Source organism: Pseudophryne corroboree, chromosome 5 (assembly GCF_028390025.1).
Source record: "Pseudophryne corroboree isolate aPseCor3 chromosome 5, aPseCor3.hap2, whole genome shotgun sequence".
Lineage (NCBI taxonomy): Eukaryota > Metazoa > Chordata > Amphibia > Anura > Myobatrachidae > Pseudophryne > Pseudophryne corroboree.
Genome location: NC_086448.1, coordinates 174,849,715 through 174,863,409, shown reverse-complemented (window position 1 = coordinate 174,863,409; position 13,695 = coordinate 174,849,715). Strand labels below are relative to the sequence as shown.

The 13,695-nt window shown below is 47.7% G+C and overlaps 1 protein-coding gene across 11 annotated transcripts in view; it reads right to left on the bottom strand.

Moving 5' to 3' along the window:
* The window catches only part of RBM33 (RNA binding motif protein 33), a 297,939-nt gene that overhangs the window by 86,381 nt on the left and 197,863 nt on the right, over positions 1-13,695 (bottom strand). For all 11 annotated transcript variants that reach the window (XR_010177641.1, XR_010177640.1, XM_063921887.1 and 8 more), the window contains one exon: positions 10,328-10,457. Coding sequence is in view for 9 of the 11 variants with exons in the window: in XM_063921887.1 (XP_063777957.1) it covers positions 10,328-10,457 (130 nt within the window). In the remaining 2 variants the exon portion in view is untranslated. The remainder of the gene's footprint in view (positions 1-10,327; positions 10,458-13,695) is intronic.

The following is a 13,695-nucleotide window of genomic DNA, read 5'->3' as shown; positions in this document are numbered from 1 at the left end:
GCCTTTCCCAACGGTTTACAATCAGTTGGAAGACTTCTGGATGAAGTCCCCACTCTCCCGGGTGGAGGTTGTGCCTGCTGAGGAAGTCTGCTTCCCAGTTGTCCACTCCCGGAATGAACACTGCTGACAGTGCTATCACGTGATTTTCCGCCCATCGGAGAATCCTTGTGGCTTCTGCCATCGCCATCCTGCTTCTTGTGCCGCCCTGTCGGTTTACATGGGCGACCGCCGTGATGTTGTCTGACTGAATCAGCACCGGCTGGTTTTGAAGCAGGGGTCTTGCCTGACTTAGGGCATTGTAAATGGCCCTTAGTTCCATAATATTTATGTGTAGGGAAGCCTCCTGACTCGACCATTGTCCTTGGAAGTTTCTTCCCTGCGTGACTGCCCCCCAACCTCGGAGGCTTGCATCCGTGGTCACCAGGACCCAGTACTGTATGCCGAATCTGCGGCCCTCTAGAAGATGAGCACTCTGCAGCCACCACAGCAGAGACACCCTGGCCCTCGGAGACAGGGTGATCAGCCGATGCATCTGAAGATGCGATCCGGACTACTTGTCTAACAGATCCCACTGAAAGATCCTTGCATGGAACCTGCCGAATGGAATTGCTTTGTAAGAAGCTACCATCTTTCCCAGGACTCGCGTGCAGTGATGCACAGACACCTGTTTTGGTTTCAGGAGGTCTCTGACCAGATATGACAACTCCTTGGCCTTCTCCTCCGGGAGAAACACCTTCTTCTGTTCTGTGTCCAGAATCATACCCAGGAACAGCAGACGCGTTGTAGGAACCAGCTGCGACTTTGGAATATTCAGAATCCAGCCGTGCTGTTGTAGCACTGCCTGAGATAGTGCTACTCCGACCAAAAACTGCTCCCTGGACCTCGCCTTTATAAGGAGATCGTCCAAGTATGGGATAATTATAACTCCCTTCTTTCGAAGGAGTATCATCATTTCGGCCATTACCTTGGTAAATACCCTCGGTGCCGTGGACAGACCAAACGGCAACGTCTGGAATTGGTAATGGCAGTCTTGTACCACAAAAAGGTACGCGTCCTTGATGTCCAGTGATACCATGTAATCCCCTTCTTCCAGGCTTGCAATAACCGCCCTGAGCGATTCCATTTTGAACTTGAACCTCCTTATATAAGTGTTCAAGGATTTCAAATTTAGAATGGGTCTCACCGAACCGTCTGGTCTCGGTACCACAAACATTGTGGAATAGTAACCCCGTCCCTGTTGAAGGAGGGGAACTTTTATTATCACCTGCTGGAGGAACAGCTTGTGAATTGCTGCCAGCACTACCTCCCTGTCCGGGGGAGTAGCTGGCAAGGCTGATTTGAGGTAACGGCGAGGGGGAGACGTCTCGAATTCCAGCTTGTATCCCTGAGATACCACTTGTAGAACCCAGGGATCCACCTGTGAGCGAACCCACCAGTCGCTGAAGTTCCGGAGACGGGCCCCCACCGCACCTGGCTCCACCAGTGGAGCCCCAGCGTCATGCGGTGGATTTAGTGGAAGCAGGGGAGGATTTCTGTTCTTGGGAACTGGCTGTATGGTGCAGCTTTTTCCCTCTACCCCTGCCTCTGGGCAGAAAGGACGCGCCTTTAACCCGCTTGCCTTTCTGGGGCCGAAAGGACTGTACCTGATAATACAGTACTTTCTTTGGCTGTGAGGGAACCTGGGGTAAAAATGTCGACTTCCCAGCTGTCGCTGTGGAAACGAGGTCCGAGAGACCATCCCCAAACAATTCCTCACCCTTGTAAGGCAAAACCTCCATGTGCCTTTTAGAATCCGCATCACCTGTCCACTGCCGAGTCCATAATACTCCTCTGGCAGAAATTGACATTGCATTTATTCTAGATGCCAGCCAGCAAATATCCCTCTGTGCATCTCTCATGTATAAGACTACGTCCTTAATATGCTCTATGGTTAGCAATATAGTGTCCCTGTCAAGGGAATCAATATTATCAGACAGGGAATCAGACCACGCTGCTGCAGCACTGCACATCCATGCTGAAGCAATAGCAGGTCTCAGTATAGTACCCGAGTGTGTATATACAGACTTCAGGATAGCCTCCTGCTTTCTATCCGCAGGCTCCTTTAAGGCGGCCGTATCCTGAGACGGTAGTGCCACCTTTTTTGACAAGCGTGTGAGCGCTTTATCCACCCTCGGGGATGTCTCCCAACGTACCCGTACCCTGTCCTCTGGCGGGAAAGGGTACGCCATTTTAGAAATCACTAGTTTTTTTATCAGGGGAAGCCCAAGCTTCTTCGCACACTTCATTTAACTCATCTGAAGGGGGAAAAACCACTGGTTGCTTTTTCTCCCCAAACATAATACCCTTTTTAGTGGTACCTGGGTTAATGTCAGAAATGTGCAACACATTTTTCATTGCCGTAATCATGCAACGGATAGCCCTAGTGGAATGTACATTAGTCTCGTCGTCGTCGACACTGGAGTCAGACTCCGTGTCGACATCTGTGTCTGCCATCTGAGGTAGCGGGCGTTTTTGAGCCCCTGATAGCCTTTGAGACGCCTGGGCAGGCACTGGCTGAGAAGCCGGCTGTCCCACAGCTGTTAGGTCATCGAACCTTTTATGTAAGGAGTTAACACTGTCGGTTAATACCTTCCACATATCCATCCACTCTGGTGTCGACCCCGCAGGGGGTGACATCACATTTATCGGCACCTGCTCCGCCTCCACATAAGCCTCCTCATCAAACATGTCGACACAGCCGTACCGACACACCGCACACACACAGGGAATGCTCTGACTGAGGACAGGACCCCACAAAGTCCTTTGGGGAGACAGAGAGAGAGTATGCCAGCACATACCACAGCGCTATATAAAATAAGAATTTACTTACCGATAATTCTATTTCTCGGAGTCCGTAGTGGATGCTGGGGTTCCTGAAAGGACCATGGGGAATAGCGGCTCCGCAGGAGACAGGGCACAAAAAGTAAAGCTTTAGGATCAGGTGGTGTGCACTGGCTCCTCCCCCTATGACCCTCCTCCAAGCCTCAGTTAGGTACTGTGCCCGGACGAGCGTACACAATAAGGAAGGATTTATGAATCCCGGGTAAGACTCATACCAGCCACACCAATCACACTGTACAACCTGTGATCTGAACTCAGTTAACAGTATGATAACAGCGGAGCCTCTGAAAAGATGGCTCACAACAATAATAACCCGATTTTTGTAACTATGTACAAGTAATGCAGATAATCCGCACTTGGGATGGGCGCCCAGCATCCACTACGGACTCCGAGAAATAGAATTATCGGTAAGTAAATTCTTATTTTCTCTATCGTCCTAGTGGATGCTGGGGTTCCTGAAAGGACCATGGGGATTATACCAAAGCTCCCAAACGGGCGGGAGAGTGCGGATGACTCTGCAGCACCGAATGAGAGAACTCCAGGTCCTCCTTAGCCAGGGTATCAAATTTGTAGGATTTTACAAACGTGTCTGCCCCTGACTAAATAGCCGCTCGGCAAAGTTGTAAAGCCGAGACCCCTCGGGCAGCCGCCCAAGATGAGCCCACCTTCCTTGTGGAATGGGCATTTACATATTTTGGCTGTGGCAGGCCTGCCACAGAATGTGCAAGCTGAATTGTATTACACATCCAACTAGCAAAAGTCTGCTTAAAAGCAAGAGCACCCAGTTTGTTGGGTGCATACAGGATAACAGCAAGTCAGTTTTCCTGACTCCAGCCGTCCTGGAACCTATATTTTCAGGGCCCTGACCACATCTAGCAACTTGGAGTCCTCCAAGTCCCTAGTAGGCGCAAGACACCACAATAAGCTGGTTCAGGTGAAACACTGACACCACCTTAGGGAGAGAACTGGGGACGAGTCCGCAGCTCTGCCCTGTCCGAATGGACAAACAGATATGGGCTTTTTTGAGAAAAAAACCACCAATTTGACACTCGCCTGGTCCAGGCCAGGTCCAAGAGCATGTTCACTTTTCATGTGAGCTGCTTCAAATCCACAGATTTGACTGGTTTTAAACCAATGTGTTTTGAGGAATCCCAGAACTACGTTGAGATCCCACAGTGCCACTGGAGGCACAAAAGGGGGTTGTATATGCAATACTCCCTTGACAAACTTCTGGACTTCAGGAACTGAAGCCAATTCTTTCTGGAAGAAAAATCGACAGGGCCGAAATTTGAACCTTAATGGACCCCAATTTGAGGCCCATAGACACTCCTGTTTGCAAGAAATGCAGGAATCGACCGAGTTGAAATTTCTTCGTGGGGCCTTCCTGGCCTCACACACGCAACATATTTTCGCCACATGTGGTGATAATGTTGTGCGGTCACCTCCTTTCTGGCTTTGACCAGGGTAGGAATGACCTCTTCCTGAATGCCTTTTCCCTTAGGATCCGGCGTTCCACCGCCATGCCGTCAAACGCAGCTGCGGTAAGTCTTGGAACAGACATGGTACTTGCTGAAACAAGTCCCTTCTTAGCGGCAGAGGCCATAAGTCCTCTGTGAGCATCTCTTGAAGTTCCGGGTACCAAGTCCTTCTTGGCCAATCCGGAGCCATGAGTATAGTTCTTACTCCTCTACGTCTTATAATTTTCAGTACCTTAGGTATGAAAAGCAGAGGATGGAACACATACACCGACTGGTACACCCACGGTGTTACCAGAACGTCCACAGCTATTGCCTGAGGGTCTCTTAACCTGGCGCAATACCTGTCCCGTTTTTTGTTCAGACGGGACGCCATCATGTCCACCTTTGGTAATTCCCAACGGTTTACAATTATGTGGAAAACTTCCCCATGAAGTTCCCACTCTGCCGGGTGGAGGTCGTGCCTACTGAGGAAGTCTGCTTCCCAGTTTCCATTCCCGGAATGAAACACTGCTGACAGTGCTATCACATGATTTTCCGCCCAGCGAAAAGTCCTTGCAGTTTTTGCCACTGCCCTCCTGCTTCTTGTGCCGCCCTGTCTATTTACGTGGGCGACTGCCGTGATGTTTTATCCCACTGGATCAATACCGGCTGACCTTGAAGCAGAGGTCTTGCTAAGCTTAGAGCATTATAAATTTACCCTTAGCTATATTTATGTGGAGAAAAATCTCCAGACTTGATCACACTCCCTGGAAATTTTTTCCTTGTGTGACTGCTCCCCAGCCTCTCGGGCTGGCCTCCGTGGTCACCAACATCCAAAACTGAATGCCGAATCTGCGGCCCTCTAGAAGATGAGCACCCTGTAACCACCACAGGAGAGATCCTTGGATATAGGGTTATCCGCTGATGCATCTGAAGATGCGATCCGGACCATTTGTCCAGCAGATCCCACTGAAAAGTTCTTGCATGAAATCTGCCGACTGGAATTGCTTCGAAGGAAGTCACCATTTTTTTTTTACCATGGCCCTTGTGCAATGATGCACTGATTTTAGGAGGTTCCTGACTAGCTCGGATAACTCCCTGGCTTTCTCTTCCGGGAGAAACACCTTTTTCTGGACTGTGTCCAGAATCATCCCTAAGCACAGGAGACTTGTTGTCGGGATCAGCTGCGATTTTGGAATATTTAGAATCCACCCCTGCTGTTGTAACAGTATCCGAGATAGTGCTACTCCGACCTCCAACTGTTCCCTGGACTTTGCCCTTATCAGGAGATCGTCCAAGTAAGGGATAATTAAGACGCCTTTTCTTCGAAGAAGAACCATCATTTCGGCCATTACCTTGGTAAAGACCCGGGGTGCCGTAGACAATCCAAACGGCAGCGTCTGAAACTGATAGTGACAGTTCTGTACCACGAACCTGAGGTACCCTTAGTGATAAGGGCAAATTTGGGACATGGAGGTAAGCATCCCTGATGTCTCGGGACACCAGATAGTCCCCTTCTTCCCGGTTCGTTATCACTGCTCTGAGTGACTCCATCTTGATTTGAACCTTTGTAAGTGTTCAAATTTTTTTAGATTTAGAATAGGTCTCACCTAGCCTTCTGGCTTCAGTACCACAATATAGTGTGGAATAATACCCCCTTTTCTTGTTGTAGGAGGGGTAATTTAATTATCACCTGCTGGGAATACAGCTCGTGAATTTTTTCCCATACTGCCTCCTTGTCGGAGGGAGACCTTGGTAAAGCAGACTTCAGGAGCCTGCGCAGGGGAAACGTCTCGACATTCCAAACTGTACCCCTGGGATACTACTTGTAGGATCCAGGGGTCCTGTACGGTCTCAGCGTCATGCTGAGAGCTTGTCAGAAGCGGTGGAACGCTTCTGTTCCTGGGAATGGGCTGCCTGCTGCAGTCTTCTTCCCTTTCCTCTATCCCTGGGCAGATATGACTCTTATAGGGACGAAAGGACTGAAGCTGAAAAGACGGTGTCTTTTTCTGCAGAGATGTGACTTAGGGTAAAAACGGTGGATTTTCCAGCAGTTGCCGTGGCCACCAGGTCCGATGGACCGACCCCAAATAACTCCTCTTCCTTTATACGGCAATACACCTTTGTGCCGTTTGGAATCTGCATCACCTGACCACTGTCGTGTCCATAAACATCTTCTGGCAGATATGGACATCGCACTTACTCTTGATGCCAGAGTGCAAATATCCCTCTGTGCATCTCGCATATATAGAAATACATCCTTTAAATGCTCTATAGTCAATAAAATACTGTCCCTGTCAAGGGTATCAATATTTTTAGTCAGGGAATCCGACCAAGCCACCCCAGCTCTGCACATCCAGGCTGAGGCGATCGCTGGTCGCAGTATAACACCAGTATGTGTGTATATACTTTTTATGATATTTTTCCAGCCTCCTGTCAGCTGGCTCCTTGAGGACGGCCCTATCTATAGACGGTACCGCCACTTGTTCTGATAAGCGTGTGAGCGCCTTATCCACCCTAAGGGGTGTTTCCCAACGCGCCCTAACTTCTGGCGGGAAAGGGTATACCGCCCATATTTTCTATCGGGAGGAACCCACGCATCATCACACACTTCATTTAATTTATCTGATTCAGGAAAAACTACGGTAGTTTTTTCACATCCCACATAATACCCTCTTTTGTGGTACTTGTAGTATCAGAAATATGTAACACCTCCTTCATTGCCCTTAACGTGTGGCCCTAATAAGGAATACGTTTGTTTATTCACCGTCGACACTGGATTCAGTGTCCCTGTCTGTGTCTGTGTCGACCGACTAAAGTAAACGGGCGTTTTAAAACCCCTGACGGTGTTTTTGAGACGTCTGGACCGGTACTAATTGTTTGTCGGCCGTCTCATGTCGTCAACCGACCTTGGCGCGTGTTGACATTATCACGTAATTTCCTAAATAAGCCATCCATTCCGGTGTCGACTCCCTAGAGAGTGACATCACCATTACAGGCAATTGCTCCGCCTCCTCACCAACATCGTCCTCATACATGTCGACACACACGTACCGACACACAGCACACACACAGGGAATGCTCTGATAGAGGACAGGACCTACTAGCCCTTTGGAGAGACAGAGGGAGAGTTTGCCAGCACACACCAAAAACGCTATAATTATATAGGGACAACCTTATATAAGTGTTTTCCCTTATAGCATCTTTTTTATATATTTCTAACGCCAAATTAGTGCCCCCCCTCTCTGTTTTAACCCTGTTTCTGTAGTGCAGTGCAGGGGAGAGCCTGGGAGCCTTCCCTCCAGCCTTTCTGTGAGGGAAAATGGCGCTGTGTGCTGAGGAGATAGGCCCCGCCCCTTTTTCGGCGGCCTCGTCTCCCGCTCTTAACGGATTCTGGCAGGGGTTAAATATCTCCATATAGCCCCCGGAGGCTATATGTGAGGTATTTTTAGCCAAAAAAGGTTTTCATTTGCCTCCCAGGGCGCCCCCCTCCCAGCGCCCTGCACCCTCAGTGACTGCCGTGTGAAGTGTGCTGAGAGGAAAATGGCGCACAGCTGCAGTGCTGTGCGCTACCTTAAGAAGACTGAGGAGTCTTCTGCCGCCGATTCTGGACCTCTTCTCGTTTCAGCATCTGCAAGGGGGCCGGCGGCGAGGCTCCGGTGACCATCCAGGCTGTACCTGTGATCGTCCCTCTGGAGCTAATGTCCAGTAGCCAAGAAGCCAATCCATCCTGCACGCAGGTGAGTTCACTTCTTCTCCCCTAAGTCCCTCGTTGCAGTGATCCTGTTGCCAGCAGGACTCACTGTAAAATAAAAAACCTAAGCTAAACTTTTCTAAGCAGCTCTTTAGGAGAGCCACCTAGATTGCACCCTTCTCGGCCGGGCACAAAAATCTAACTGAGGCTTGGAGTAGGGTCATAGGGGGAGGAGCCAGTGCACACCACCTGATCCTAAAGCTTTACTTTTTGTGCCCTGTCTCCTGCGGAGCCGCTATTCCCCATGGTCCTTTCAGGAACCCCAGCATCCACTAGGACGATAGAGAAACAGGGATTTACACTACACAAAGTGATTTTCCCTATAGCAGCTATAATACACAGTATTGCGCCTAAATTTAGTGCCCCCCCTCTCTTTTTTACCCTATTGAGCCTGGAAACTGCAGGGGAGAGCCTGGGGAGCGTCCTTCCAGCGGAGCTGTGAAGAGGAAATGGCGCCAGTGTGCCGAGGGAGATAGCCCCGCCCCTTTTTCGGCAGGCTTCTCCCGCTCTTTATATTAATATTATGGCAGGGGATTTTTACACATATATAGTTTATTAGACTATATTATGTGTTTTTAGCCATTTTAAGGTAATCTAATTGCAGCCCAGGGCGCCCCCCCCCCAGCGCCCTGCACCCATCAGTGACCGGAGTATGTGGTGTGCATGGGGAGCAATGGCGCACAGCTGCAGTGCTGTGCGCTACCTTAATGAAGACCGGAGTCTTCAGCCGCCGATTTCCAGGACGTTCTTCTTGCTTCTGGCTCTGCAAGGGGGACGGCGGCGCGGCTCCGGGACCGAACGACCGAGGCTGGGCCTGTGTTCGATCCCTCTGGAGCTAATGGTGTCCAGTAGCCTAGAAGCCCAAGCTAGCTGCAAGCAGGTAGGTTCGCTTCTCTCCCCTAAGTCCCTCGTAGCAGTGAGTCTGTTGCCAGCAGATCTCACTGAAAATAAAAAACCTAATAAATACTTTCTTTACTAGGAGCTCAGGAGAGCCCCTAGTGTGCAACCAGCTCGAGCCGGGCACAGATTCTAACTGAGGTCTGGAGGAGGGGCATAGAGGGAGGAGCCAGTGCACACCAGTAGTCCTAATTCTTTCTTAGAGTGCCCAGTCTCCTGCGGAGCCCGTCTATTCCCCATGGTCCTTACGGAGTTCCCAGCATCCACTAGGACGTCAGAGAAAATATAAATATGACTTATGTCGTCTGTAGCCAAATAAACGGAAATTTATAATGACTGTACGTGTCTGACATTAACATTCTAAAAAAAAAACAGATTCAATTCTGTGCAGACAAAATTCATGCATACTCTATAGTAAACCAGGCAGGGCACACCTAAAGGCTTGCGATTGTAAACTTACTGGATATACACCGTTCTTAACACTCCTCATGTAGTACAGTACTGCGGCCAGTACTTATGATGCATGGCTGACAATAAATTGTATATTACTCTAAATAAACGTGCTCTACAAATAAAAAGTTTAAATATTACACAGCAGAAAACAGACCAAGTGAAAATTGTCTACGGCATGGGTCTTCAACCTGTGGTCCTTCAGCTGCTGTGGAACTACACATCCCAGCATGACCTGCCACAGTTTTGCTATTAAGGCATGCTAAAACTGAGGTAGGGCATTTTGGAATTTTTAGTACCACAGCAGCAGGAGGGCCACAGGTTGAAGACCAATGGAAGGGATAAATTCAACTGCTTGTGCCTATGTTCTGTTAAAGTAACAATAACAAATATTTAATAGGAAACAGACAATAAGGCCAAGTTAATATTAACAGTAATTGTAAAGAACTGTAAAAATATAATCTGTTCTTAGAGACTTATTTGGGGAAATTCAATTGTTAATTACATTCCCTCTTGATCCTGTCTAAAGTGATGGGAGATTGCGGGGCACTATTCAATCTGGGCGCGATTAGTCCTATAAAAAAAAACACACACAGCCCAGGTTCAGTTGCGTAAAACAACTAAACTAGACCAAAGTGCTGTGCACGATGCAAAAAGTGCAGTTTGGCCGCACAGATAGGTCACTTATTGCACATTTCAGCTCACCACCTCCGGGGGCTGTGAGCTGAAACGTGTCTCTTCGCTGCTAATTGCGCCCGAACGGAGCAACAATTGAATTGCTCCATTGGGTGGCATCTAGTGGCGGCTGCATGGAAAAACAATTGAATCCCCTATCATAGTATTTCACAGAGTTAAATTGGAGGATTAAAAAGTCACAAAATACACTTACCTCCAATGAAGAAGGGTTCTCGTTCAGGCTGGGGTGGTGGTGGGGGGTTCCTCCATGGTTCCTGAAATCGTGGGGGTGGATTAAAGTTGCCTGGTGCAGGATTTGGGACATGTTGAAATTCCGGCATACCCTTTTATAAAAGAATTTTAAAAAAGTGAGCACTTGTGAAGCATCAAACTGTACAGAAGTGATTAAAATAAGAAAACAAAACTTAACAATTTAACTACTTTGGTGATCTTAAACCAAGGTAACTTTATTTAATGCTATCAACATTTACAGCTAATTTGCTCTAAAAATAAAATTAAAAAAAAATTGTTCTATGGAGCCAAGTCTTAGCGGAAGTACAAATTCCTCATTAAACAAGGATTTTCACTACATAATACTCAATCCAACCCACCTCCTCAACAACAGAAGATAAGGTAGCCTAAATCCTTTTACAGAATTATACCCTATTTTTCTGCTTCTTTTATCCCCTTAAATATCCATCTAGTTAAAAAAAATTAACATTCTCTCACACACAATCACTACACAAATTATACCTTACATTTCCACATCTCTTGTTAATTACATGATGTTATCTACCGTAATCTATTCAAGGACTGCAGATAACTTGGCCTACCGATGAAAGGAAATTAAACTTAGCATAAATTGCTAAGCATAAAGTTAATCTTAAAGAGAAAACCCGAATAAAGAGAGTCTAACAGCTATTATGAGACTTATCAGCTTCACAGAAAAGGGTCACTCACACTTTCATAGGACTAATTAAATGTGTTAAGTCTCTGTAACTTAATGAATCTTTCAATAAATTACTTCCACCGTCTAAAACATGTTTTCATTTATTAATTTCACTTCATATGCAAGTGTTCTATTAGAATGCTAATGATGGTTAAACAGGGTCAGGCAGACAATTGAGCTCAATATACCCAGCTACCAAAATTCAATTCTACATTAGGAGTATTAGACACTGAAGAAGAGTCTGATTTAACTTTTTATTAATGCTACTTCTTTTACAGGCCCTTATAGGATTTCTAAGTGTCCCCCATCAATGAAGAGTGGATTAAGACTACAAGCCTCCACCGCAAAAATTGGATTTTGGGTTTCTTATTCTGTGTAAAATGGGGGCAAGGGAAACCATGGGTATAGGAAGAGCCGAGGAGTCTGGGCATCAAAGAGTTAAAGCTCCTCCTCCTCTATGCCCCACCTCTGCCTGCAGCAGCCAGTTAATAACAAGCCTCTGAAGCTTGAGAAGGGGAGAGGAGTAAAAATAAAATCATGCACAGGGCCAAATCCCTTATAAAGCACAGGGTGAAGGGTAGGGCGTCCAGCGTCCCCAATGGTCCGTTCACATGCGACTGTGCCGCCCCACTGTGTCCCCCGGTTTTTGATGAGATCTATTCTGTAGAAGAGCATAATATAATGTAATATAATATAACAGGTAAGAACCCCAAAAATAATTCTCTGCATTATCCATGGGGGACCCCGTAAACTGTGGGATGTCCCAAAGCTGTCCCTTTAAGGGATGGAACGCTACTTTAAAGAACTGAGGATCCTTTGGCCAAAATTAGCACTGCTAGAGGCATAAGTGTCAAACCAGTAGAACAAACGAAAGCTATGAGTAGAGTAGCATGTAGACGCCCGACAGAGCTGTTCCGCAAATGCAACACAACTAGCCGCCCAAGAAATCCCCACTAACCAGGTGGAATGGGTGCGGACCAAGGCCGGAACCGGCTCGATAGCCAAAATTTAAGCCTTTAGATCACCAAGCATATCAATCACGCCAGCAGTCTTTTTGGTAGCTGGCCAACCAGGTTTATTGGCATCATAAAGGATAAACAAGGAGTCCACCAGCGAATACGATTGGTTCTCCATCCACTTAGAGGGACAGCCCACTCATCATCCAAGGTAGCCACAGATGTAGTTATGAAGAGGGGGAACCACAATTTCCTGATTTATGTGAGATCTGGATACAGCCTTCAGCAAGTAACCAAGGGGTCAATTAGCCAAGCCTTAAGGTGCCCATACATTGCACGACCGCCAGAATGCTGCTGCGCTCGCCACAGGATCTATTCACACTCTAGGGGCATCGTGGACACCCACGAGAGGGAATAGCCCTGTTGCGCCGGGATTCCAGCTGGCGGCATTGTCGGCTGTCGGTATCCTGAACGCTGGGATCCCAACAGCTGGCATCCCCCTGTCAAGTCTCTTGGTTATTAAACATGCTTAAAAACCTGGAGACCCGACCGCCGAGGTGGTACAGCGTACATAACGTGCATTGATACCTCTTCCCCACCATACCGACCCCTCATACATCTACCCTATAGTGCTGAAGCATTGCATTAACTCCTTTGGCTGCGGTTTTACATATGTTATTCACCAGTGAAGCACACTAGACTATAAAAAAAATGAATAAAATGTATTGTGGAGCTTTAAGGGTGACTATCTCGATGCTTGAGAAATGTAAATGCTGAGGAGAACTGGGGACCGCGAGATTAAGCACCTGGTACACATGGAGCAGAGTGGGTTAACTCTGCTTAGCCAAAACTAGTATACTTAAGCAGAATGTTAAAATAAAATGTCAAAACACTGCGCGCAAAGCAATAAATCCCAGCTCCAGAACATTGTACATGAAGTAAACCAAGTACTAAGAAAAGGCACAGGGCAAAACAAAGTGCACAAATTTATAAATGTAATGGGATATTGGCTCACTGGTACTTCACACAGGGAAGAAGTACTGCATAGGCGGATGCAGCTCCTCAGAGCAAGCATCCACTTGCATTGGTTAAGAGGGCAGGGGACTAGCTTACCCCCTGCTGTGCCGGAATACAGCATGTTCTCTCAAAACAAGAGGAGTTCTGAGATCTTAAATGTGTGTAATCTCTAAAACCAGGTACACACGCAACCGCCTGCGGGTCCCTCGTTCTGGAGCAGTAACGATGGAGCTTCTAGTTGAGACGAGAAGCCATCAGGTTTATCTGTGGACAAACCAACCGGTGAAAGTTGTTGAAACACCGGAGGGTGGAGGACCCATTCCATCGGATGGAGGTCGTGCCTGCTTAGGAAGTCCGCTTCCCAGTTGTCCACCCCTGGAATGTAAATGGCCGTAATGTGTTGTTGGCTTGCGCCCAGAGGAGTATTCTACCTCTCGCATTGCGGCCCTGCTTCTGGTTCCTCCCTGCCAGTTGATGTACGCCACCGCCGTGGCGTTGTCCGACTGCACCTGGATGGCCTGATTTCGGAGGGATAAGGCCTGTATGAGCGTGTTATAAATCACCCTGAGTTCCAGGATGGTGATTGGAAGAGCAGATTCCTGAAAGCACCACGTCCCCTGGAAATGCGCCCCTTGAGTCACAGCCGCCCAACCACGGAGG